Here is a 26,948-nt window from a genome sequence, read left to right as displayed (position 1 = left end):
CCTTGTGTAGCGACTTGTCGTGGAGCACACACGTTACGAACATAATTTCATCTGCTAATAAAACACTCAGATTTTTAAGACGTCATCTGCGCCTAGCCCCTAAACATGTAAAGTTATTAGCATACAAATCTCTTGTTAGACCAAAATTAGAATATGCTTCACCCATTTGGGACCCGCACCAAGCTTACCTTATAAATACACTCGAATCAGTCCAAAACAGAGCAGCCAGATTCATCCATTCATCGTATTCTTACAACATCAGTGTATCAGCGTTGAAAGCTGAATCCGACTGATTGCCCTTATCGCTTCGTCGCCGCATTGCCAGCCTTTGCTTGTTCCATAAATTTTTCCATATTTCACTAGGCCACGCACCCTACATCGTCCCTCCAGCACGCATATCTCATCGCACTCGTCATCCTTTTCAAGTTTCCAGACCTCGTGCCCGTACTACCACCTTTGCCGCATCATTTTTTTCCCGTACTACAGCAGACTGGAACGACCTACCCAACGAAATCACAGCCATCATGTGCTCATCCAACTTTGCTAATAATGTTACCAGTCATGTTTCTTTGTGTTAACCCACCCCTTGTGTAATACCCCTCGTGGGTCTTTAAGGTAATAAAATGAAAATGAAAAACAGTCAAATTGAAAACGACAATCGTCGCAACACAGCTGTGCTGCACTGCAGATACAGGCCTAAGTACAAACGCTTATGGTGCAGTGTGTGCAGCTTTCAACTGTTAAAATCTAGTGACAGAAGACAGCGTCTCCGTCATTTCTCGACATACGCACATGGAAAAAGGCAAGTACAGTAGTGTTTTGCTCAACTCCGTATTGAATGCGAGGATCATGCAAATGCGCCAGAGATGCCTGAAAAGCTCCAGCGTAGAGCTACTGCACATCCTCCCTTGGGAACTACCACGTGTGAATTTGAATATGCTCACTTTAAACTTGGTCTACACAACTGCAGTATGGTTTAGGTGCAGCTCAGGTCATTTACCTCTGAGTTCTGTAAACTTCCCTCGAAAGAGGTAATGCAGAAAAGTAACTGCATTAATCCAAACCTAAGCACTTGAAGTTTCCCTGAACAGCAGATCTTAGGAAGCTCTGAACTGAACTATTTGGAGATTGAGAACCTTTCTGTTTTTCACATACCGTCTTAGGTCAAGCGTTGCTTAGAACAGCACCATGCTTAAATCTGCTTTGCGTTACGGGCAACTCAGAACCAACCTAAGATAACAGCTTGGCACCATCCTATTTCAAATATGTAGAGCTATGGGATGCAACATGGAACAAGCACATCATTTGCGCACACACAATCACAACCTACCATTAGTGTCATGGCACACTGACTAGCAGCCCGAGCAGGGCTACTCTCTGCAGGATGGAAACAAGCAGCACGAAGGCAGATGCAACAAACTAATTAGTTCCTTCCTCCAGACTTTCATTCTTTAAAAGAGCTAGATGTTGGGCTAGTTGGATTTGTGACAAATAATACATAATTTTAGCGTAACCAGGACAGGAACACAAAGAACGAAAGACAAACATGAGTGCTAAATCCAAGATACCTTGCACGGCAGGTCACTGAAACGATGAAGTGGGTATTCACTGTGTGCTTTGTGATAGCGCCTTTAAGAAGAAAAGCCTCAGACATAAAAGCTTCCTCGAGAAGTATTAACTGCAGTTTCCTTTCAACGGCTGCAGGTGAGTGACAAAGGCAATATTTTTAATTTATTTCAATTATAGTTTAAGTTGACCATGCATTCTTTCTTGAAGAGAAAAAAAATATATCTTTATCGTTTTACCACGGAGGAAATTAATGACTTTTGTGCAGGTTTTGATGCTTGTGCGAGCGAACGTCTCAAGACGTATTTTTAAAATTTCTGTTCTACTATCTTCGCCAGTTTTGCAATAAAGCAGGTGGGGGGGGGGGGAGTCACTTTTGAATGCACACAACATAAAATCCTGAACTTTTCAGAAAAAGACCAAATTTGGCATGACATTAACAACATCTGGTGGTGAAAGATTCATTTCGTAGCCTGCACTGATAAAAGCACTTCTAAGAGTAAATACGTCAAGTTTGAATTGTGGTTCTCTCTTCTGCGAACTTAAGGTGGGTGCATTAAATGCTCTTCTTTGTTTCGACCAGTTTTAGAAGGATAAACATCGCGCAAAGTCTTCCACTCGGGGTATTTTATTCCAGATTTTGGAACCGGCTTTTAAAGTTCGCTTTCGCTTTTCACATATTAAGTCAGCTGTCATAATTTATTAGAATGAAACAAGAATACCCTATTCTGTATTGTTTCCAGTTTATTTTTACGAGTATGTTTAATGCATGCGCTCCAAGGTCTCTTTCTTCAATATTATTTGGCATTTGCAACGTCTGACACTGACTCGTTTTATATGGAGTGCGTTATTAAGTGCTACAAGTTCTTCCCGGCAGGCAGTACTCTGTAATTTTTATAGTCTCGAGCAAACGTTCTCACAGGCGTAGGAAGGGACCAGAGTCCAGAGCACAAACCTCTATACGCAACGAGACGAGGCACAGATGCTTACGAGCATTGCTATCTCACTCATATCATAAATGCAATGGAATTAAATATTCCAAGCCGCGGCCTCTTTCGATTCAGTACAGATGATTTCGGCAAGAGCAGGCTGCAGTGGTTTGTGCTTGATGAGCTTCCTTTTTGCATCCTTCTTGGGCATCGAGCAGTAGAACCTGTCCCAAAAGTTTGGCTCTCCCCAGCGGAGGTAATTCGCCGCCCGCATGTAGAGGCGCAGGTCTTCGTCAAGAGAACCAGGGGCAACCTCGTCGAGAAGCACAATGATCAGTCTGTTGACGTTGTCCTCCAGGGCTTTCTGATGCGCCAACCGGAACTCCCAGCGGCACCATTCGCTTGCTACGAAGTTCCTGCAGGAGTGAGAACGCATCATCAGCATTTGCCTTGAAAAGAGTAATTCTAAAAGTCCATCTGTTAAGTCATCATAAAATCTGTGGAGTGCAAAATGCGGGTCAAAACGTTCCATAAGTTATACTTAACCGACTAACGCGGGAGATGAGAAACAATATCACAAAATTCCCACAATTATTGCGTACACTTCACCTTGTATTACGAAACAATCGTAGAAATGGTCAAAGAGCAATGATTCCTAGCCTGCGGGGTACATTTCAGAGTTCATGTTATCCGTAAATTTGAAGTGTGTCTGTGGCCTTTACTTACCGAAGTATGCTTCACATCAGTCACATGGCCAATCAAAATGAACGCAGCTTTGAAGCTGAAAAACACGTCCTACCCTAGGGTGATATTTTCAGCTATGCATGGCTACCCGCGACGGAAGTGGAGAAGTACCTGAAACTCAGACATGCTTACGCGTATTCAGAGGTCAGAACAATTTTGTTTATTGGAGGGGAAGCGATGAAAAACTTTTTGAAGACTAGAACAGGCTCAAATTTCCATGGATCACTTATGTTGGCTTTCTTGGAGCGCCGAAGTCCAAAATTCCTAAAGAAATCAAAAGTGGCCGGAAGTGTTTGGCCTGACTGATCGGGCATAGTTCTGGCGTAGAGCCGAAGTAGACGATCGCACAGTACCCGTCAGCAACCAAATGATGCAGCGCCCGTTGCTTTCAGACATGCAAAGGACCGAGAAGTCGTTAGGATTGAGTAAGAGCTGCACATCCGTTTATGCGCATGAAAGGTAACATGTTTACCGGGTGAGGAGGAGCACTGTCCTCCTGGAGCAGGCGACCGCGTCACGGATGATGTCCTGCAGCAGGAAACCACCTTTGAAGTTCCGCTCATAGGTGCAGTAGGATAAGCCGACCGCCTCTAGTCCCGGCATCAGCTTTTCGTGGACCCAGCCTGCATCATTGCTGCTGTAAGATAAGAACACGTCGAACACCTTCTCTGCATCCAGGTCGCCTTCCCTGATGCAGCGCACCCAGCTGCAGACACCTCTCATGGTCAGCCATTCCTTCAGGTGCCGTTCGCCGTAAAAGTACACCGCTGAGAGTGTTAGGATCACGGCCAGCATCACTGCGTGCGTATACAAAGGTGGAGAATCGGAGTTGCTCAGTGTTGGCGCAAGAACTATTTACACAATACAGTAATGATCGAAAAGTGCAAATGGCTTGCGTCTCGACACGCACCGAAGGCGTACAGGAGATATGTCGTGTATGCTGGAGAAGACAGAGGACATAGTTGGCTTTCCCCTAAGGTGATAAATCTCCTCTCTGACACAAGTTCGTTGAAACTTTCAGCGCATGTGATGTGTTTGGCATCTGGAATCTGTAAGAAAGGCAGGCAAAATAGGCCAACGGAATGGGGTAAAAAAGTGTAGGAAGAAAGAAGAGACCACCAAACTGCAAAAATAAACTTAATTTGGTATGGTAAAATATGGTATTTTGAAGACCCCTCTTTCACAGATTACTCTGATTGTCACTGGTCAGGCTTACCACATTCTTGTGAGCTTCCAGCCACTGCCTGAATGAATAATCATCACATCCGCATTGGAAAGGGTTGCCGGACAGCCAGAGCGAAGTAAGGTTGCGTTCCATCACCAGGGCATGTGGAAATTGCATCAGGTTGTTGCCCCTAAGATCGAGGGAGTGCACTTTGCTGGGAAGGACATTCGCACTGAGTCTTGAAATGAGATTATTTCGCAAAAAAAGCACTTCCACATGCGGAGCGGCGTTTTTGAAAGAGGCATCGATATCTTCGAGGCGGTTATTGCGCAGATCCAAATCAGTCGCGTTTTCAGGAAACGTTTTGGGTAACCGGTTCAATTCTGCCGACGAGCAGTTCACGACGATGCCTCGGTTTCCGAATCCGTCATCACGGCAGGTGCAGCTGCAGCCCGCTTCACAGTCATCCTGCCATTTGGTCAAGTTCGCCTCCGTCAAGGTGTGGAGCGAGTTTCCTTTCATCCAAGGTGGGCTTTCACACATCGGTTTCCGCGTTAAGCGCACTTCACTGTCGTGCCGTACAAGCCAGGCCAATCTGCAGTCACATAGCAAAGGGTTGTCTGGAACCGGAAACAAATTAAAGACAACACTGTAAGCAAGTTGCTGTGGATAAAAGACATTGATAAAGTTATTGTACAGATGCTATAGATATAGTCATTTAGTCATATAAAAGGAAATCAGTACTTTTTCAGGTACAAAATAGGGATTCTCGGGCACTATGCATACCCCTGTTCCATGGTTCTATATTCTCACATGATCATGAAGAAAACATTCGATGCTAAGCGATGAGAGTGTTTCTAAAAGCGGCCATACAATGCAGTCAATATTTCCTCGAACTTCTCCAGTGTGTCACGTTAGCTGCTGCGTGTCACGCTCATTGGCCATCGAACGAGAGGAGCAAGTGAAGTTTGTCACTCTGCCCATTTCACATTCGCGTTGCGAAATAAGATTAGCGTATTACGCAACGCCTCTTTGATACTAAAAAGGAATTCCACGTCTTGAGGCACTGAGTTGCATGCGTTGCTTGAAAGAATAGTATGGAATTTTGGAGGCAGATACACACGTAGAATGTCGCGCTACGAAACTCTACGAATAGATATATCTTTAAGCATCTGTATAAATATCCACGCTTACTGCAGTGACTAGGGACCTATTTTTAAGTGACGTCAATTTATTACTGAAATGGTGAGGAATACATTGCGTCCACAAGGCTGCATTCTCTAAGTGCGAGAACTAATTTCAAGCACTACTGTTCCTTAGGTTCGATAAAATGCTGAAAATCAATTTCTAACTCCCTTATTATTTGGATGAGTTTTATTCTGCACAATTATCAGGAATCTCATTAAAAATTGTTTTTTTTGCACATCTCTTTCCAGAAACCGTTCGGTTGATTTGCTTGTCTCAGCGCAGTCAAGCAGGTATATGGTTGTATTATTAATTATTTGAGTACACTTTGAGACAGGGATTACAGGGGAATAGGTATGTGGTTTTCTAAGCGCTCAAGATCACCTATGTTTGTGATGAATGCTACCACAGCTCTCAGTGCCTTTTTAATGGTAAAGAAGCTTCCGAGCCAATTTCCTGCGGGGACAGAAACTTCCGCGAGGAGCACAACGAAGAGATAGGATGCAACGAAGCGACGTCAGAGCTGCTGGGACAGAAGCTATGGCAATAGAAGACACTTCTACGAATTCGTGAGTGTTCCTTGGGATTTTTTCATGGAAATAAAGTTAAGCCCCGTGCACAAAATAAATAATTGATTGTGCCTCTCGCGGAAAAAGAAGACACAGAAAAAGAGACAGAATGTCACTAACAGCACCATTTATGAGGAGCGCTACGTAGAGGTGGCTGAAAAAAATTTCTTCAACTTTTATTATCGCATTACGTTGCCTAGAATGCAGCCTGCACTGATTACATCACTCACTCCTGTCGTGTACAATAATTGCATAATTAGTTTTTCTAGTTTACGGGACCTGTCTTCGGTTTGTTTTCGGACGTTTCATTGAACAGTGTTTTGGTACGCCGCAAACATTTCCAGAAGCCTTCTTAGGTACCGTACCTCCTACGCCTAATAAAGTTATCTTTGGTTTTGGTTATGTTATGATTGTGCCGTTCGGACAGGGCAGAATACGAGATTTTGGGCACGGTCTCAAATTTTTTGTTGCTGTGAGTATCGAGTAGATGTGGAGAAAACGCTATAACGTTGTACGCTATCAGCATTTATATTACGCAAAATTATTGATAATATGTCCCCTAGTATTACCTGAGAAGGAGTTAAAGCGGACTCAAATTTGAGTCACTGCTGAGATTGTGTTCGATTTGATTTTATACTTATATTCGTGTTATTGTAAGTGCTACATTGCTTCTGGCATTCTGTCACCGGCTGGGAACCGACAAGGCCGCCAGCGCTTTGTGACTTAGGCTATTGTAACATGCATTTGGATATATATATATATATATATATATATATATATATATATATATATATATATATATATATATATATATATATATATATATATCTTTTATTTCACAGGTTTGTACTTGATTTTTTGTCCTCCTGATTCATCAACGGACTATCATTTTCGTGCTTATTTTAGACTTCAGAATTCTTCCGCCTCGAAATTTACAGTTTACAATTGCTAGCGAGATGCTGCAAGTAATAAGGGAATATGTCTACTTAGGGCAGGTAGTGACCGCTGATCCGGATCATGAGAAGGATATAACCAGTAGAATAAGAATGAGGTGGAGCGCATTTGGCAGATTCTCTCAGATCATGAGTGGCAGTTTAACAATATCCCTCCAGAATACAACAGCTTTGTGTTACCGGCACTCACCTATGGGGCAGAAACGTGAAGGGTAACGAAAAGCGTTCAGCTTATCTTAAGGTCAACGCGGCGTGCTATGGAAAGGAAAATGATAGGTGTAACATAAAGAGAGAGGAAGAGGGCAGAGTGGGTGAGAGAAGAAAGGCGGGTTAACGACACCATTGTCGAAGTCGAGATGAATGGGGTTGGGCAGCGTATGGAATTTGAAGGGAAGATAACCGATTGTAATCAATTGTGATGGACTAGATTCCAAGAGAAGGCAAGCGTAGCACGGGGCGGTAGGAAGTTAAGTGGGTGGATGAGATTAAGAATTTTGCGACAATAGGGTGGCCGCGGCTGGCACAAGTTGGTTAATTGGAGAGATATGAAAGAGGCTTTCGCCCTGCTTTGGGCGCAGTCAGGCTCATAATGCTAATGATGATGATGATGATGATGATTCTACGGTAGCTACAGCCAAGCTTGTTGGACACATCTACGCCCACTATGCTGACAGAAGGGATGTACTATCTGGGACGAAAGGGGTATACTCCACGGGGCGAGAGCCGGAGCAACGGAAAACTGCGTTGCAACGCCGTCTACAGACGGCATCTGGGATCGAAACGTCCAATGCGTGACCTTTAATGTCAGGAGGTATGTCGCTTGACTCATTTCAATGTTTGGTGCTTTAGATCGCCAAAATGCCCCAGTTTTCCTTGGCTCCGGCTCCCGCCGCGTGGAGTATACCACTTTTGTCCCGATAGTACGTTGCGAAGTGAACTTCAGTTTCAGCCACCCAGTGAGGGCTCTTTTAAATCCGCTGGCTATCCTTCTTTGAAGTAAGACGGTGTTAGGTAAAGAATTTGCTACGATTTTTGTATGGTTATCACTGGAATTTACACGATACTTCTGCAATGCTGGCTGTCGTCTACCTGCCTATTTCGCACCATTGGATTGGTGTCGGCCATCAATAGAACGCAGTGCTTTTGCTATATTCAGTAGCAGTGCGATGTATCTACGGGGAATACTGTCCGTTTTTTAATTTATTAAGTAAGACTGATTTATTACTGTGGTTAATTTATTTAGACTAATTACAATGGCTGAAAAGAACGTTGTGTTTTAAAGAGCTCCTCCAATGCGAGCAGATGTGCTATTAGTGAATACCAGCTCTCCGGTCTGCATATTGAAGTTTTATTGAGAAGTGTTTGTTCGATCGCTGGCCAACACCCGCATTCGTTTTCTTTTTCTCTGATCGTGTTTCTGCTCCTTTCTTTGAACATTTATTTGCGACAGCATCAGGAGGGCCATGACGGCGAGATCTGTAGGCCGTCGGCATCGAGCTTAGGCGTCTGTGCGAAGCCTTCACCTTCCAACAGTGGCGGGGGGATTACCCTCTCTCATCTGCCACCTGCGAGTCGGTTCCCTCTCCCCTTCTTCTCTACTTGTAGGGACGACGTCTGGCTGAGAAGGAGTCAGCAAAAATGAAAACGATTAAAAAGAAAATAACTGGGCAAGTGAGGACGTGAGTGCGAAATAGATAGGCTCCCTGAAGAACTATCTGTGCAACACATTGGCTTGCGAAAAGCAGCTTGCATCTCTCTATCTGCACAGGCGGATTTGTTTGAAGGAGCGACGTGCTGGGACAGTCGCGCATTTCTTTACCACTGCACCAAGACGCCGGTAGTGGAATGAGGACTCGTCGAGATCTATAAACGCCACATATTTTGCGTAGTTACAGCTGCAGTTAACAAACAATCGGAAAAGACAAATTGCAGATGGAAGAAGGAACCGTTAGTGGAAGAGACGAATTTCTCAGACAACAGCAGATCTGCGTACAATATTGAAAGCCTCCCGAAGAACTGTCTGTGCATATACGAAGCTTGCGGGAGCAATGAAGAATCTGCATTGGAATTTACTGGTGCATGAAATAAAGCTTTTAGGTTTCCCTAGCTTTAAATCATAACGTCCCCTATTTTTTTACCTCCTTTTGGATACGCTAACTTACATCCACTCTATACTGCGGTGTTAAGATTTCGTCTCGGTTAGGCAAATAAAAAGCTATAGCATGAAACCTTGCAGACCTGTGATTTTTCCTTAATTCCCCAACAGGGAACGCCGTTTCCGCCGCTAATGGGCGAGCGCCTTTATGGTCGACCTTTTCAAAGAAGTCGCATGGTTTGGAAAGTGGCAACCAAATGTGATAGCTTACGGTCCACGGTCACGTTCGGTGTAGTTGTCATGCGTCGCGGAAAATCCGTTCGGCGCAGAACTTCAATCCCATTTCCTGCGAGGCTGAGACCTCTCAGATGTACAGTTCCTGTGAAGGCACCTTCCACGCTGGTGATGTTTCCCCTCAGGGAGATGTAGGCGAGGAACGCGTTTCGTCCAAATTCACCTCTTTCTAAGTACTGTATTTCATTGAAGGCGGCGTCAAAGTATTTCAAATTTACCAGGTGTCTCATTGAACCATTAAGGGAAACCAACTGATTGCTTCGTAAACGCAGATTTTTAAGAGTGACGAGGCCCCGGAACGCGTTCCTGCCAAACCAATGAATGTGGTTTTCGCTCAGATGCAACTCCAGAAGGTCCGTATTGTCTTTGAAGTTATCGTCGGGAACGTGGCTGATGAGGTTATCCCTAAGAAATAGCTTTTTTAAACTTCCCAGATACTTGAAAACGTCGGTGATGCAAGCTATGCTATTTGAAGTTAATTTAAGTTCCTTGATTCGGCGTGTGTGCCTGAACATCTCTGTCAAGTTGGTCAGCTGGTTCTCCTTCATGTTTAGAAATTCCAAGTTTGATTCTGGGCTGAAAACAGACGCGTTTACGGAACTTATCTTGTTTTTGCTGAGATCCAGACGACGGAGTCTTTGTAGTGCCTTGAAAGCTGTAGGCTCTATCTCGCTTATTTGGTTGCCGCCCAAGCGGAGCACTTCTATTAAGCAATTTGCTGACGCGAACTTAGGTATAACGCCAATCTTGTTGTGGGCGAGGTTGATTTCTCTGAGGTATGGCATCCTCGATTTCGCAAGTTCACTGATGTCCACTATCAAGTTGTTCTCGAGGCTGATTGTCTGAAAATAAATTTTAATGAAACAATGAGGAGCAGTATTGTATCAAAATTATCTTTGCGACATCCGAAAGAAGCCGATAGGCACCGGAACAAGTAAAGCGTAGGCGACGTTCATTTTTATTTCTGGCGCATATGAAGTTGCGTATTAAGTTCTCTATTTGATCTAAAATGTTCGCTCTAGTTATTTTGCAGTGAGCAAAGTGACAAATAAAAAAATTGCTGCATGTTTATTTTTTTCTGGTTTAAATGACTGCAATCGTTGGGCCTTTTCAAGCAACCAAGGTCTGAGCCATCGGTGTGAGTTAGTCACTGACTCGGAACCAGAGCTGAGCCGAGGCACGAGTCACTGAGCCATCGCTGTGGGTGAAGAAGTGGAAATGGAGTCACTAGATAAGTTCTCGAAACCTATCTAGTGACACTAGGCGGGAACGTGAACACAATCGCACAAAACACGACGTTAATGGTATCAGTGAAGCAGATTTCCTGCCGCGTTCCAGGATACTGACTGCGATTTGTTCAGTGTGCCTGCAAACATCGGCGCATTAGCCTGCCGGCTTGCTAGGTGTGGACAACGCCCTAGACGCGTTGCGGGAAACCGTTTTTAAAAGGTCGATGATTTATGGGCATACAGCATTTTGACATATTGGTTGCGCCCGATCAATGGCTGCTCAAGGGTGATCTTTAAAACAGACGAGGTTTTTTGAACGGGTCCTACCGTTTTTATGTCTTCCTTGTGGCTCGTGACAAAGCATATGCTGCTTTCTGCCGCGTTTTCTCCTTGACACGTTGACCGTGTAGGCTGACTCAAGTTTTTTTCCTTTCGTTAAATTTGGGTAGTTGGTGTAGTTGTTTCCTTTGGGTTAGAAACTACGTGGTCTTATGTGTGCGCTGCGGCGACCTTTGAATAATCCTTCCAGGTTGGGAGGAAGACGTCTGGCAGTTTGTGGCTCATGGTTGAGCAAGGCACGGCGAGCGGTGTTAGTGACTCAAACCCCAATTTGCCAGAGTGAGTGAAATGTGCCAGAGTGAGGAGCAGCCGGAGTATTTAACCGAGATTTAAATTTATTGTTAAATTGTCCTCTTTAGCTCTCCGTGAGTGTGCTTTAAGATGTCTTCTAAGAGTGTACGAGGGGGTAGATAGTCAATCAAGGCGGAAAGCTGTAGTATGACATCATTTTGAGATATAAAATTTCGGAGCGGACAAGACGCCGGAAGTAAGTAAAAGCATCGAGCGCTGACCTAAAGCCCGCTTATTAGAGCGGCGCCTGTGTTGAATGATGGGCCTTAGTACCGAAAAATTAACATACCACAATGAGTCACGTGTATGGCCAGCCTTGTAATCAACATGGTCTGATTTCTTAAGCTCATAGGGTAAACTATCTGAGCCAGTGTTGAGACAAAAGGCAAACACGTTTTCGAACTCTAGATTGGATGCAATAAATCTTCAATGGCGCCTATTGTAAAAGAAATTTCTTTATGTTCCTGGCAAAGTGATATTTAATTATGCCGAGCATTGTTAACTTGTGCACTCGAATTGGCGATAATCGCACTTGAAAAACGAGTGTCGCGTTTTCCCCATTTTTCTGGACGGCGTTTTCAGGTGGCGCTCGGAAGTGATTTCGTGGAACCTCATGCATGAGACAGTGAAGAGAAAACCAAAATATGTACTCAACAAAGCGCAGTGCTGTAATAATTTTACGAGCTCTCCAGCAGCTGTGTTCACAAGTGCTTTACAAAGTCTAAACTAAGAGAAATCATAAACTAAACGCACTGAGTGTCGGAGCCAGTACTCGATTTCGCACTTTGTCAAGCCTGTTCTATTGAAAACCGCTTGTACGCTCCACTCTATAGTGTGGAAGAAAGGGCTTCGATAGCGCCGTTCAGCCATGTTCAGCATGATCCAGAAAGAAATGCTAAAGAAGAGGAAAGAATACTTGATACTGTCGTGGTGTGCTCATATGAGTAAGGTTCACATTTGGAGTAAGGTTACATAGCATGTCTTGTAACCATTAATTAACTCATATCTGCTATTTGAAGCAGAGCTAAAAATAATGAGAAAATAAGATGCTTACCTCTAAGTAGCGCAAGTCGTCAAAGACGCCATTTACTACTGCGATGCGGTTACTCGCTATTCGGACTTCTCTTAAATTTCTTGAGTTCTTGAAGAGAACGGGTGACAGGTGCTGAATCTTGTTGTGCGACAACGACAGGACCTTCAGCTTGGTAAAACCACTCATGTATTCTTCGTCCACCTCTTCAATGCTGTTGTACCGTAGGTCCAAGTGATATAATTCGGGCAAGTACAGAGAGCCCTGCAGAACTCTGAAGGTATTTCCACTTGCAATGATATGATGCAAGCCCTTAGCGGCGCTCAAGCCGCGTGGCAGATTGTTCAGCAGAGTTTCTGTAAAGGCGATTCTCAACAGTTTGATTGCGGACCTCAGTGTCGTTTCTCCGATGTCGCGCAGAGGGCAACGATCGATAGCGAGAGAAATAATTGTTCTGTTGGAAAACCAATCAGCCGGCAGATCGATGACTGCGACGTTCCTCAATGTTAGCTTTTTTAAACATACTCCCGTCATCATGGCAATGTCTGCGTCGATTTCTTCTGCTTTAGAGACGTCAGTACACATCAACACAGCTCCGTCCATCGTAGTCTCGCAGGAGCAGCGCTTGAGTTCCGGACATGTGGCGTTGACCTTCTTCCGATACCAGGGCCCCCTGCGCACCGCATACACTGAAGTGCACGAAGCAGCCAGCGTGCAGACTAGGACTATCATACGAGAAGTAACCATACTGGAGGTCTTTTGTTCCCAGGTGATTGCGTGCGTTATAATCGGCTTGAACTTTCCTTGTCAATCTACAAGTTACGCTCGAGCCCGACATTCATCGAAGGTTTACCTGTCTCGAGGAAGAACAAAAGCATCAGTGCAGAATTGAGTTAGGGCGCTGGTAAGAAGTGAACCCACCCTTTGTCGACAGATGCGCTCCAGTATGTATCACAAAAACTAAGCGCCTCGCGGAGGGCCACAGGGGAAGTCGGGGTCGACGTCTTCGCATTCCCTACCACTACTGTGCGGTCGAAGCATTGAAGCAAGGCTAAGAGAACTCAGACGCAAAGCCGCACATTTTCTTTCAACTGGCGAAAGTCCGCTGAGGGGAAGTTGACTGCTGCGGCGTTACATAACGGCGACGCCACTGTTCAGTCTTCGTCCGTCCCTGGTTGTAGGAACAGTCTTCTCGGCCAGCACTCTACGTTCAATGCACGTACATGTTACACAAAAAATGGGGTCTTGAAGGACTCACATTAGATCGCTCTGTTTGGAGTACGGCGATTTCTCAGTTTGATGGCACACAGCGACTCGGGAAATTTCTTCTGGGAGCCGTCCGCACAACGCACACACATCACACGCGACGGAGAGACACGTACTAAAAGGGAATAGTAAATTAGCCTCCTGGAAGGCATGTGACCAGAGATTATGCGAGGCAGGGGAGGCTGCGGGAGAGGAGGGCTGGAGGGCGTTTCCACGCGCAGCCTCCCATCTGAAGGAGACCCGTCGAACTCCCAGGAAATCCTGCATCCGCTTCTTTCGGAAATACGCTTTCTTAAGAAAGACAGATGTGTGCTTTCTTCTCAGAAATGCGCCTGTTTTCAAAACCAAAGCAGTTGTCTCGTTCGGTGGTGTCTTACTCCGTCTCAAAAATATACGGAACCAGAACATGCTACGCATTCATTTTAAGTTACCTGGGTAGAAACAGCCAGCTTTCGTGACGCTACATAATTAAGTAATGACTTATTCATTTCATTAGCCCGCGCAAATAAGGAGGGCTGTAAAACACTATCCGATACTCCGGTGAGTAAACATGTTCCTCTGCTTAAGCATTGTTCAATAGATCGAAGGGACATACGTGTCTACGTAAGGTGAGCGAGGCATTCTTTTTTATATTGCCATACATGTGCGTACTTTACACTTAGCTTTGAAAGGCTGTAGTCTAAGTCACAAGAGAAAGAATTGCGCAAGGAAATGCGATCAAGAACACTGATACAGTGAGAGTATAGGGGCTGCCGTGGAAGGATTTCTTTGTAAGCTTAAAAGACGAAAGGCGAGAGAGAAAGTTACTGAACAGTTTCTCGGCGTGAACAATACGGGGTCGAAACGTTTGAGTGATTCGATAACTGGGAAGCAGCAAGGGGCCCTTATCGCGTATTCGGAGGCGGCCAGTAACGCCTATTTCTTATCTAGTTGTTCCGTAAGCTTAACCTGCGTATTCGTGAGAAATAAATAAGCATTGCAGTTATGGGTGGTGGTGGTGGTGTGACACTTTTATTAGAACAGCCTTTATAGTAGGCGTTCAGTCCGTCCTGGGCCAAGGCGACGAGGGCACGTTGCAGCCTCAGATCCAGGGAGGCAAGCGTGATGGGTCGCGGTCGGGGTGGGGGGAAAGGATATTCGGGGGACTGGAAGGCTGCCCCACACCCATCCTTATCGATCCGTGAAGCTCGCATTCTTCGCCGAATACAGTTTAATCTGCTACATACACCAGCCAAACTTTATCTATACCGGTACACTTCCACACCTCACGGCCCAAACTGTCCACACATATATGGCGACATAGAACACTGCTTTACGCAGTGCAACGCAGTTATGGGAGGCCAATATCCCAGCAACTAAAGGCACTTTGAGAGCTTTGCACACTCCAGTATGCAGAACTCGAAATTCTAAACCGTTTCGCTTAATTTTTGAATTCGGCAGGTTAGTGTCGGACAGTTTTAACCATTTTTCGTATTTGTACATCACCATAGATTTACTATGATTAGAAGCACTTCTAGGTCCAGCTCAACTACTCCTCTGGCCAGAACTCTCCACAACCTTTTTGGAAATGAAACTCTTGCACTAACGTTCGCAAACGGGCTGATAACATTTTTGTACCAAGCAGCAAACTCTCCACCGTCTTCATCTTCCATCTAGGACAACTTTTATATTGGCGTAGCAGAGGTTGATCTCATTTTGAAGAAGGTTTCCTTGCTGCATTGTTTGACCCGAATCCCAAAGAAGGCCGTAAAGCAGACGAAGAGCAGACGAACACGTTCTTGAGGCCTGAAAGAGGACACCAAAATTATTACTCTGCTACCTCCACTTCGTCTTCCACGCACCTTCGACATCGCGTTTTTTTGCGTGAGACCGGGCAAGCCTGGTTCTCTATTGTTTCCAATTTTCATTCCAACTCTAATCATTCCAACAAGTGGTTCCATTCACCAGAAGTAAGTGGAAGGTAGGACTGAAAACAAGTTTTAGTGTTACAACTACCCAAGTTAACTTTGTGAATGTTATCAATGCGATGGGTGCGATAGAGCGGTCCTAGAATTAGTTCACTATGCACTATGGAATGATGGAAAAGGCTGTGATATAATGCTAAGCGAGAAATTTCACGACGCGATGCTAGAGAAGAAAGCTCAGGGCTATTTTTCATGGTTGATATACTGGGTGTTTGGTTGTAATAAGAAAGGATGAAGCGAGTGCAATTATTTTGAACAAGTTCAAGAGAACGGGTTAGGGTGACTTGAGCACGGTCCCATACTGATGACGCACGCTCATGTTTCGGGCGTATTAATGTCTTGAAAAGCAGCAATTTAGGGGAAGATGGAGTGCTGGAAAAATTACGGCAAAGGTAACCTAGCATGCGATTAGCATTAGATTGGCACGCTGCACTTCTGTGTGGATTGCAGAAAACTTAACAGCGTGACAATATATTTAACGTGACTCGCCCATGATAAGTTACTCGTAATATATACCCAAGGTACTTGTAAGCGCTAACGGATTCAAAAGCAGTGTTGTTTAGGTGGTAAGTCATGAGGTCAGAATCTGTACGAGACACGTGCATGTCTGCATTTTTTAGTACAAGTATTACACCAATTCACTATAGCAGTTAAGTCATTTTGCAGAATCGTAGTATCGTTAGCGTCACTTAGTTCACGGAAGATAACACAGTCGTCAGGAAAAAGATGAATATTATAAGGCACAGTAGAGGCAAGGTCATTTATGTAGATAAGGAAAAAAGTGGCACAAGAACCGATCCTTGTGGCACACCAGAATGCACATGCGTTAGCAAGGAGTTATGGCCGTTAGCTGCAACAAATTGTGAGCGATCAGTAAGCAAAGATTCAATCCATTTGAGAAGACTGTAGTCAATATTTAACTGTTTTAATTTGTAAAGAAAGAGGTCGTATGAATCCTCGTCGAATGCTTTAGAGAAATCTATAAAAAACGCAGTCTACAAGAGAGGAACGGTCTAAAATGTCATGGAGCTTGTGCGTGAAGGATATAAGCTGCGTAACACATGAATATGATTTTCGGGAACCATGTTGAGACGCGGTGAAAAATGAATTTGATTCAAGAAAGTTAACTAACTGAGAAAAGATTACATGTTCTAGTAGTTTGCAGCAAGTGTTGGTGAAAGAAATGGGTCGGTAGTTTGCTGGGTTAGCTTTATCACCGCATTTATGTAATGGAACCACCTTCCCTATTTTCCAAGCAGTAGGAAGTGATGATGTACCTAAGGACTGCTGAAAAATTTTTGTTAAGATTATTGAACTATAAGCACATGCATTTTTTACAAACTTGGCTGTTATTCCATCGTAAGCTGGAGAAGAGTGATTTGAGAGGTTATCAATTAACTTAATAATGCCTTGCACATCGGCAATATTTCTGGGCATCTGAATGAAGTAATAATGACGTGTAGGAGGCGGCGATGGAACGTTTGTGACCCGAGAGAAGTTTTTCATGAAGGAATTGTTAATGGCTGTCGCACACTCACTCGCGTTAATAGGGTTAAAGGGTCCCAGAAAGGGGTGTCTGAGGTTGGCAAAAAAATACTTGCATTACGTAGAGCATAGGCCACTGAACGTTCATGCCGCGTACAATACATCAAAAGCGAGTAGATAATTTATAATATTTTCAAAAACTGCTGCTCCCGAGCCTCGCGGCGACTAGCGGCGGTGAACTTCCGCCCGAATCTGTACTCATGACGTCACTTTAGTACTCTTTACGTCACCAGCGCAGGGCTATCATTGGTTCGCGGTGCCAACGTGAAATCGCACATTTAACAAACTAAAAGCTCTAGATACTTCACATTCTTACTCTTTGCGGAACCATTTCGCATTTCAGCAAGGAGAGTTGTCGTTTATATGCATGTTTACGCGGTTATTGCGTGTTGGGTGTCAGAAATTAGTACTGCACTTCCAGTTTGCAATGTTTTCGTCTGCTCGTACCGCTTGTGTCACTCCGCCGGCGCCGCCGTCGAACCGAATCGAGAATCGAGGTGCGATTTGGAGTCACCACACTACTGATTTCTGTCGCGACCTCCGTCGCATGCGCGATCAAAATGGACCGGCCGTGTTGTGTCGTTGGTTGCAAAGCCAAGATGTTGCCCTTCGGCACTGTCTGCCGAAAGATTGAAGTGAGCGAGCTGTCGTCGTCGTCAGGATTCATCGCCGGATTTCTGAACGGCGTGTCCATAAAAACCTGGCCGACGCGCCGCACCGATCATCGCTTGTGAACTGCCGCCCCACTACAAGCAGGGACACACGGAGCGGTGAGCATCGCTGCGCCGCTCTACCCAAGCTCCGCTCACAACCGGTGTCGCACTTCGCCGCCGTGCAGCAATGCCTGAGCGCTGCTTGGGATGGTGTACAAATATCACAAGGCAAGATCGCCTTGTTATCAGAAATACTGCTCGAGCAGCGACAAAGCATGCCTGCTTATGTTGCGAGCTTTCGGCAACGGCACCGCTCGCGGGCGCTCCGGGCGACGAGCTCTGCTGCTGCCTGGCTGCCGTGGTCGTCGCTAGGCAGGCGCTTCGGAAGTCGCATGAGCTATAATAAAAGGCTTACTCTACACATCGCTTTGCAGTCAAAAGCATCATCTCACAATAAAATAATAGTATGGTCACTTTCCGCGACTCCTTCAGCAGCGCAGCGAGCGGGCGCCAGGCGAGCCGGACCCCACGTCGGGCCAGCGGCAGCTGCGAGGCGGTTGTGGCAAGGAATTTGCTCGTATCACAGTCGTTACCTTTACCAGCAGCTCAGTATTAGTCAGCGATCCTCAAAAATGACACATTTTTCACATTTCTTATCCCAGGGTTTATTATTTACGTCAAGAACACACTTTAGCTCGTTTTTATGACGCCGGCAGACGGGATCCAAGCTGGCCGGCCGGCCAGCATGCTCGGCGTACCTCACGTTCGCACAAGAAAATACAAAACAGCCATGATACCAGACAGGATGCTTCCTATATTCGAGCAATGACAATATGCCTGTGCAAAAGTGGATCTTTCGGCAACAACACCGCCTCCGGCAACGCCGCGCGACGAACTGCGCGCTGGTCCCAGGCTGCCCTAGTCGTCGCTAGGCCTAGCTGGTTTCGGATCGAAGCCACAGCTGACGGCGCTTCGGAAGTCGCCTACGCTATAATAAAAGGCCTACTCTTCACATCGCTTTACTGCGAACTCGTCCCATTATAAAAAGATATGTTCGATTTCCACGACGCCTTCAGCAACGGAACTCGAAGACGACAGGAGAACCGCACCTAGTAGCAGCAGCACCAAAGCGGCTGTGGGATGAAATTTGCTTGTATCGCAGTCATCACTTTTACCAGCAACTCGATATTGGCCAACGATAGTCAGAAATTATGCATTTTTGACATGCATCTATCCAAGGGCTTGCTATGGACGAGAACAAACAATACTAGCGCGTTTTTCAGTCGCCGGCGGCCGGCATCAAGGCTGGCAGGCCGGCCTGGCGTGGCTCGGCCCCGAGCGCCATGAGGAGCGTGCTGTACGGCATCACGACGCTGCCGCTCTCCGCGCTCGTATTGGCTCCCGCTTCCCGTCGTTGCGTTTTCTACGCGCGGCTCGTCGTTGACATCCAGCAGGTTGGACGCAGGCGACGAGCTGCGATCGGTCGTTACGACGTCGTTCACAACAGTGCGCCGCAGCGAATCGCACACACTTTTCGCACATATGTCCCCGCCTTAAGGCTGAAATCCCATTTCGGCACTCATCCGCAAAAGTCGTTCCTTCAGCTCGGGGTCCACAGTACGACAGAAGCCGCAGCGACGGTTGCGAGACACAGGTGAGCAGACAGCGGGAAAGCGAGCGAGCGAGCGCGTCAACCGGAAGTAAACAAACCGATCTCGTCGATGACGTATTTGTGGGCGGAGCATGGTCCCGGTCTGTAATCATTATTTTTTTCTGGTTCGCTCCGGTGTACGATTTGAGAGGGAAAAGGCTGGTGGTCATTTTTAATAGCCATTTCTCTGGTTCCACACAAGGTAGATCAAAAATTTTTGCGGTAGGATGATAGATCGTTCAGTGTCTATCAATACTTCGACTTCTCTTTGCCTACATGGACACCGTTTCAGGGACCATTTAAGTGATGGATCTTCAAGCGAAATGTGGTCGGAGGTCGAAAGGTTAACTGTGCGCCAAAATTTCCTAGGATTTGTCTTTAGCTTGGATGCAAGAGTGTTAGAAAGAAAAGTTGAGTTGGCTTCTTTTAATGCAGTGACGTAAGCTTCAGAGGCTATTTTGTACGCGTGCCAGTGGGCATCAGTAGGTGAAAGTGTAGCGACGCGATAAAGACGTTTCTTTTTGTTAGATAAGTGTTTGATGCGTGTATTATAACATGGCGCGTTAGCATTCGTGGTAATGCTGAAGCAAGGAATGTGTCTTTCGATGAGATCATGAACTTTTGATGCAAAAATTTCCCAGTAAGTTTCCACAGAGCCATCAAAACCTTTAAACAAAAAATAAATAAAGGTTGAAATCTCGTTATTTATGACGTAAAAGTTAGCTCGCTTCTAATCTCGCAATGTCTTTACTTCTCTGGATGTCTTTGATACGTGGGCATTAAAGGGATACTGAGGCGGTTTTCGAATCAGCTAACCTTCTAGGGTTTTGAAGTAGTGTCATTGCTGATCACGTCTGTGAAATTATTTTTTCGATTTTGGCTAAAACAGCGGCGCAATCACCAATTAAAAACGCGATGTTCAAAATTCCCGCGCCCCGCGCGAGCGCAGGAGAGGGGAACAGCGGAGAGGGAAACCTCGTCCATGTCGGCCAGCGTGACGTCATGTTGAGGAGCCGGGGATGCTTCGGCGCACCCGAGCGCGCTTTCAGCGCGCGTTGTTTCTCGTGCTGCATGCGTTGTTCCTCGTACTGTGTGCGTTGCGACATACAAAACGTGTCAGCCGATCTTGAGAATCAGATTCAACAGGTGCTACTCTGCGTTCGTGTCCACGAACAACTACGGCCGCGACTGTGTCGTCTTCCACTGTTTTCCGCAATACTACAAGCTCGCAGCACAACCGCTCGCTGCTGTGACGAAGAATTCAAGCCGACTAAAGCAAGCTTACTCTGCTCGACACACTTTCGTAAGAGCGGCTACAGGCAGAGCTTGTCCTAGTGTGATCTCTGGAGATTTCTGTCGAAAAGGCGCGGCTGAACCATGACACAGTTCCATCGATTTCCTCGCGCATAAGAGGCGTGTCACCATTCCGAAGAAGCGCCTCTTTTAAAAGTAGAAACATGCTCACTTAGCCCCTGAAGAAACCTTATAGAGGCTTAAGCATGTGTCGCTCTCCTCAGCTTAGGTGCGGCCAGACCACCTGAGACGTGCTCAGCAAGGCTCGGTTAGTGATTTTATACTCGGTTCGACGTGTCCAAGCAAGCAAGCAAGCAAGCAGAGCAAAGCACAATAAAGCAAAGCAAGCAAGCATCGAAGCTCTTCATATGCGGCATCTCTAATCCTAGCTAAGCAATTAATATGAAAGCGTTCGACGTTGATTTCGGATGCAAATTTATGAGAGAAATGAATGCCAACCGAGTTTTTGCAAAAAAACACCGCAACCTTACTCGGTTTCTTCATCAAGTTGTGGCAGCGGGCGAGTTGCAGCTAGCTTGGCTTTTAAACACACATATAGTTGGCAACTACTTCACTGAACCTAAACTGCAAATCTAGGAAGGGCGAACGTTTCCGAGGCAGCGATTAATATTTTCTGGCATCTGCTGAACGCGCCAGGAGTGAAGCGTATTTGTGCGCGTATTTGGCTTGGTTTCCAGCGCACCATGATTGCGTCACTATCTTGTGGTCACATGCCTCGCAGTGCTTGGCCACTGCGCTTCGCTAATTTTGACACCAACTTTGTGCTCCTTCATCGTTCACTTGAAATACTTTCTTGCCCCAACCTGCAACGCCGGGTATTGAGAACAGGATTTACACAGTGCTTTGGGCCTTTTCTTTAGGATGACGCTCTTCCGGGCGAGCCAGGAGGCGTCCGGTGGTGGTAATTGACTTACTTGAGTATTGTTCGCACCCCTTCCTTTCCGAGAATACGAGCCGATGTTGTGCTGGCACCTTTTACGCATGGTCTGTATCGCGTCTTTGACGCTGGCGTATGCTTGTGCTAGGCATAGAATTTTTTGCTTGTGTCTTTTTTGGTTTCAGGCGATACGTGGAATGAGCAAACTGTAGTATCTTTTACTTCGGTGGTCAGTAAAAAAAAATAGTCGCCGTATTCGCTTTTACAACGACACGGAAAGCTGCGATCTGCCCTCAACGCAGCGCCGGATCCGCATCGGCAGCTGCTCCAGTCCTCAAAGTGACGTCACGACCTCTCTTGACCAATCACGGGCGGCGGCGCGCCGCGCGGCGTGCCCCGCGGCACAGGCCGCATATTTCGGCTAAAAAAGGCAATTCGCGCTTGTTTTTGCCTTATTTGGATGCAATATTCCAGTATATAGCATGAAAAACTATAGGATGCCGCTGCCAGCCCGATTTTCAGAAAAAGTGCTTCAGTCTCCCTTTAATGAAAAATGAAAGCATACAATGAACGCTTATGCCGGGAAGATATGAGACGGAAGATGCGTAGTCCAGAAATGGCTGCTAAGGATTATTTTGAGGATTAGGATTGTTAGAGGATTAGGAGTGTTTGAAGAGTTGGATGTTATTCTAGTGGGCTGCAGTGCTAACTGAGAGAGCGGGAATGTAGAACACAGGTCCAAAAATTCATTAGCCTCGGAAGTAACGGACGCCAGGTGAGGTGATTTCGAGTTCCAGGTAATATTAGGAAAATTAAAATCGGCGAAAAAAAAACAAAGGCATGGAGGAAAAACGTGTGGGAACTATATTTATTGCGTTGTAAACGTCGTTAGAGAAACAAGCTGCGGATGAAGATGCACGATAACAGACGCCTAGGATTATTTTTGATGCTCGAGAATGATTGAAGCCTATACCATTTCCAAGTCACTGTTAATGTGGACACATGAGGATGATATACTTTTTGATGCAGCTATCAGGACACCCCTAAAATGCGTAAGGTTCTGTCGCAACGGAAAATTGTGAAAGCTGATGCGTTATGAAAAATTTGTGTGTCAAGAACACTAGTGGAAAGCCAGGTTTCAGTTAAAGGGATGGTGTGAGCGCAACATCTACCAATCAGGGATGAAAGAGCATCGGCGTTTGTTCAGTGTGCTCTTTACGTTGCCGAAAAGGACTGATACGCGGGTTGTAAATGGAAATGAACAAATGCCACTACCCCTCGCCCTTTCCCTAGCGCGGATCAAGTTGTTGAGCCACGTCGGCTTCGGAGCGATCGTCGCTTGACTCAACTTCGCGTGCGCTATCAGAGCTCGGGCAGTACACGTAGCTTTTCTTATTTAAAATTAACTTTTTGTAGTGTAGCTTAAAAAAAGGATTACCTGGTTGATTTTTGCCGAACTGTATTGGTTTTTTGCGAGCCACTCGAGTAGAAACGGAGTAATCTTCGTCGACAGATAGGTTTTTTTTCTTTCAGCTCTTTCCGCGAAGAAAGAATTTTTTATTAGACTTGCAGTTTAAAAATTTCACGATGATGGGGCGGGTATTAGTCGGCGAAAAAATGCCTAAGTGCTGCGCACGTTCAATCGCACCGGAACGGAGGGGGTCAATGGCGGAAGCGAGAGCAGAAGTTTTTTCTTCGGTATCTTTCCACGCTTCGTTTGCATCGGGGAGCCCATGAAAAATCAAATTATTGCGACGCGAACGATCTTCCAATTCGTACAAAGTGAAGAGCAGCTTGTCATTGGAGGTACTGAGTTGCATGACGGATTGTTTTAAGGTGGTTATTTCGTTCGTGAATTGACTGATGGGCTTGGTCCTCTCTTCCAAGTGAACCAGCCGTTTATGAAAATCTTCGGTTTTTGTTTCGAAAGATTTTTGCCCGTTCTTTACGCTTTTGACGTCGGCGGCTAGTTCCATTTGACACTTCGAACTCTGGAGCGTACGCGCATGAAGATCTTTCAAAAACTTAAACAAAACAGCTGTTTGCTCAGAAGGGTCATCTGGCAAATATTCAATATAAAGCAAGGATTGTAAACGCGTACCGGGGCCAGGGCCGGGATTGGATTCTACGTCCCCTAAGCGCAGTAGCAACAATACCATCGAAAAACAATCGCAAACAGTGTCACAAATGACCCGAGGGCAAAGGAGCAGAATTAAACAACGGTCGTCTGACCGTTTCGTAAAGAGAGAACTTTTTACACACCTGCATAAGACAAGCGGGATGGTTAGGAGCCATGATCCGAGGACTGCTCCCGTGCCCACTCAAGCGCGGTGCGGGGCGCGTGCCGTTTAGAAGGCTGACGCGTAGTGGCGATGTCGATGACGCGGGCTGTCTGTACCAGAGCGTTGACGCAATGGCCACTCTCTCCCGCACTAAAGAAGGGCGGCTCATACTTGACCGTCTCAACGTCAACCCCATAGGCGACGTCCACCCCACGACGCCCATTCCGATAGGGGTCTATAGCCGCCTAGTTATAAACCAATCCCCAAAAACATGCTACCTGGCCGCCATGATACGCGCCGTCAGCTGAAAGCCCAAGCACTAGATGCCACATACCTTGCCGACGAACACGCAATATACGTAGATGCTGCACGGCAAAGTGCAAACACATACGTGGCTTGTGCAACCACGCCACAACCTACTCTCGTCACCGCCGCCACAGTAGTAGCTCACTCTCCGACAGCGGCAGAAGAAACCGCCATCGCGCTGGCGATCGCTGACCCACGTACGCGCACAGTCCTAAGCGACTCCAAAAGAGCGATACAAAATTACTCGGCAGATTTTAACTGCCACCCCGCTGCACGCATCCTTCGCGGCTGCAATCCCGACTATAAGATCAACCTGGTCTGGGTACCCGCCCACGCGGGAAACTCTGGAAACGAAGGGGTCGACCGACTAGCCCGAGGACTAACCAACCGGGCGGCTGGCCCCACGGACCCCGATGCTCTTGCCGAGGCTCCCCAGACCTTTGCCGAAATTACCAACCTCTACAGAGGGATGAGACGCCAGTTCCCGCCTCCACACCCCGACTTGAATCCAGCGAAAGCCACCTTGCTCCGCAGGTTCCAGACACACTCCATCCTTAGCCATTCTAGACTTTCACTCATCACAGACGGGGAATACGACCCCGTGTGCCGAAATTGTTACCAGGGAGAAATCGCCACCCAGGCACACACCCTCTGCGGTTGCGCGGGAAATCCGCCCCCCTCGAACCTTACCGCCAGCTCCCTCCGAAGACGGATGGAACCAACTCCTCAGAAGGCCTGACAAGAGCATCCAACTGGCACTCATTTCGTGGGCCCAGGAAGTCGCCCCCACCTGGGGGCCACAATAAGCCCACCTGCCCTAAATCCCGCCAATCTATTGCAGTAAAGTTGTTTCTCTCTCTCTCTCTCCGAGAAGGATGCGCCAGCTGAGCCGTCTCTGGCGGTCGTCCCTGGAACACCGGGTATATACACGTTTGCTTGTTGTTTTTCTTGTGTCGGACATCTTTTCAGATGCCAACGCCTTATGAAGAGAAGGAAGAGCTGTATAAATTTAGTCGTAAAAAAGGGCATGCTCTCCAAAATTGCGAATAAATGCGTTAAGATTTTTGCTGTTTAAAAAGGGAGGGAAAAGAAAGAAGAAAAAGAATCTTGAAAAAGGACGGGCTCTGCCCGAAACTCCCCATAAATGCAACAATTATTTCACTTCTATGATTTTTTAGTTTTCAATGACTTCTGTTTACAATTATGCATCATCTGCCAAGAAACCATTCCTGATAAGTATATATTCATTTTGGAGAAGCCTTTGACAGTAAAACACATACTGCAGCCATGTACGTAATGACAGAAGATGAAAAGAACAATTTAAGAGACGAAAATAAAAATAATAAGTAGGTGAGAAAGAATCAACAGGTGTTGAGGTCCGAAAAGCTTTGCAAGGCTTCCTTGAAAGCCGCCAAGTACGAAAGAATTACTTGAATATCAGATGCCACCACGTAACTGTAAATCCGCATTTCTAGCAACAATGTGATCAGGTTGCACAAAGGAATGCGTAACACACATCTTGTTCGTAGAGTCAGACCGGCCATATGGAGGCGTCAGTGTGTCTATGAACTCATTTGTGGAGGAAAACAAGGTACCGCGATTGCACTCTTCAGAGCGTTTAGCGCTAAGCCGCGAAATGCAGCACTGATATCGAACTGGCAACGGTAGGAAGGTACAAGGAGCCATGGCGTTCGAGCGAACCACTTTTACTGATTCGGAATAAGTGGAGAAAGAACGGGGCCGATACTATTCAAGATGAAAGCGGCATACAGGAGTTCAGAGAGCACCAGACTCTTGTAGGTAAATTGCGTAACATGTGGTACTAATTAATGCTCGGTATGCACTTGCCATGATGCCACGTAGGTTCAAACACACATCCTTGACTCCCAGCCTGTGAGGCGAAACGCGCAACTGCTCCAGTTGCACGTATAGATCACGAACTGAGACACCCTTGTGATGGCGTGCTTTGAAACAGCCCAGGAGAATGCAGTGTTCTCCGTGTAGAAAGTCGGCCTGCAGTCAAGATGAACAGCGCCAACCTGTTAGCTACACTGCCCAAGAAACGGATAAGGACTGTTTCAACAGAACGATTTTCTCGAAAGCCAGTCAAGGCTGAAAGACGGTAGGCCTGTACTTTCCGCAGCAGTGCGGTCTGCCGCTTGAACAATTGAGACTATCACAGCCTCCTTCCAAGCGAAAGGAAAATTCCGAAGGCCGATTGATGCTCTGAATCTATCAACATATGTACGTCATCCTTTCGGAAACTTTGCTTTCTTAGGCATAGATTAAAAGGTGCCCCTTCTAGTGCTAAGCTTCTAGCCTACACATCCATCATCAGACCGAAACTTGAGTACGCATGCACCGTCTGGGACCCTTACACAAAACATAACATTGAGGCACTGGAAATGATCCAGCGAAAGTGTGTTAGATTCATCTTTAATAAATATCGTTCTACTGACTCTCCAACCACTCTTATGGCCCAAAACAACATACAGACATTGCAAACACGAAGAAAAATTCAACGATTGAAATTTAATTTCCTACTCAAAGATAACAAACTCTCTATGAGCCCAGATATATTTCTTAAACCGATCGCAACGCGACTAACACGACATCGTCACACGGAATCACTGACACCTTACAGCGCTAGAATCAATGCTTTTAAATACACATTTTTTTCCTCACACAAAAACTCAATGGA

The 26,948-nt window shown here is 46.1% G+C and overlaps 1 protein-coding gene across 2 annotated transcripts; it reads right to left on the bottom strand.

The window, feature by feature from the left end:
* Positions 1–2,292: 2,292 nt before the first annotated feature.
* Positions 2,293–13,757, bottom strand: LOC149333763 (protein toll-like). Of its 2 annotated transcripts, XM_089558757.1 has the most exons (6): positions 12,414–13,757; positions 9,478–10,342; positions 4,456–5,024; positions 4,150–4,288; positions 3,712–4,036; positions 2,293–2,911 (listed from the first exon to the last, which is right to left on the bottom strand). In XM_089558757.1, the coding sequence occupies exons 1-6, from the start codon at positions 13,134–13,136 to the stop codon at positions 2,596–2,598; spliced, it is 2,937 nt and encodes a 978-aa protein (XP_089414883.1). In that variant the 5' UTR covers positions 13,137–13,757; the 3' UTR covers positions 2,293–2,595. The 2 variants fall into 2 exon arrangements, with proteins under 2 accessions (XP_089414883.1, XP_089414884.1); XM_089558758.1 differs by lacking the exon at positions 9,478–10,342 and having other exon boundaries at positions 13,648–13,751.
* Positions 13,758–26,948: the final 13,191 nt, after the last annotated feature.

The sequence above is a fragment of the Amblyomma mixtum genome, chromosome 8 (assembly GCF_055824585.1).
Source record: "Amblyomma mixtum isolate Tamu chromosome 8, ASM5582458v1, whole genome shotgun sequence".
In the NCBI taxonomy this organism is placed as follows: domain Eukaryota; kingdom Metazoa; phylum Arthropoda; class Arachnida; order Ixodida; family Ixodidae; genus Amblyomma; species Amblyomma mixtum.
The sequence above is the reverse complement of the archived record's forward strand: the minus strand, read 5'-3'. Positions and strand labels throughout refer to the sequence as shown.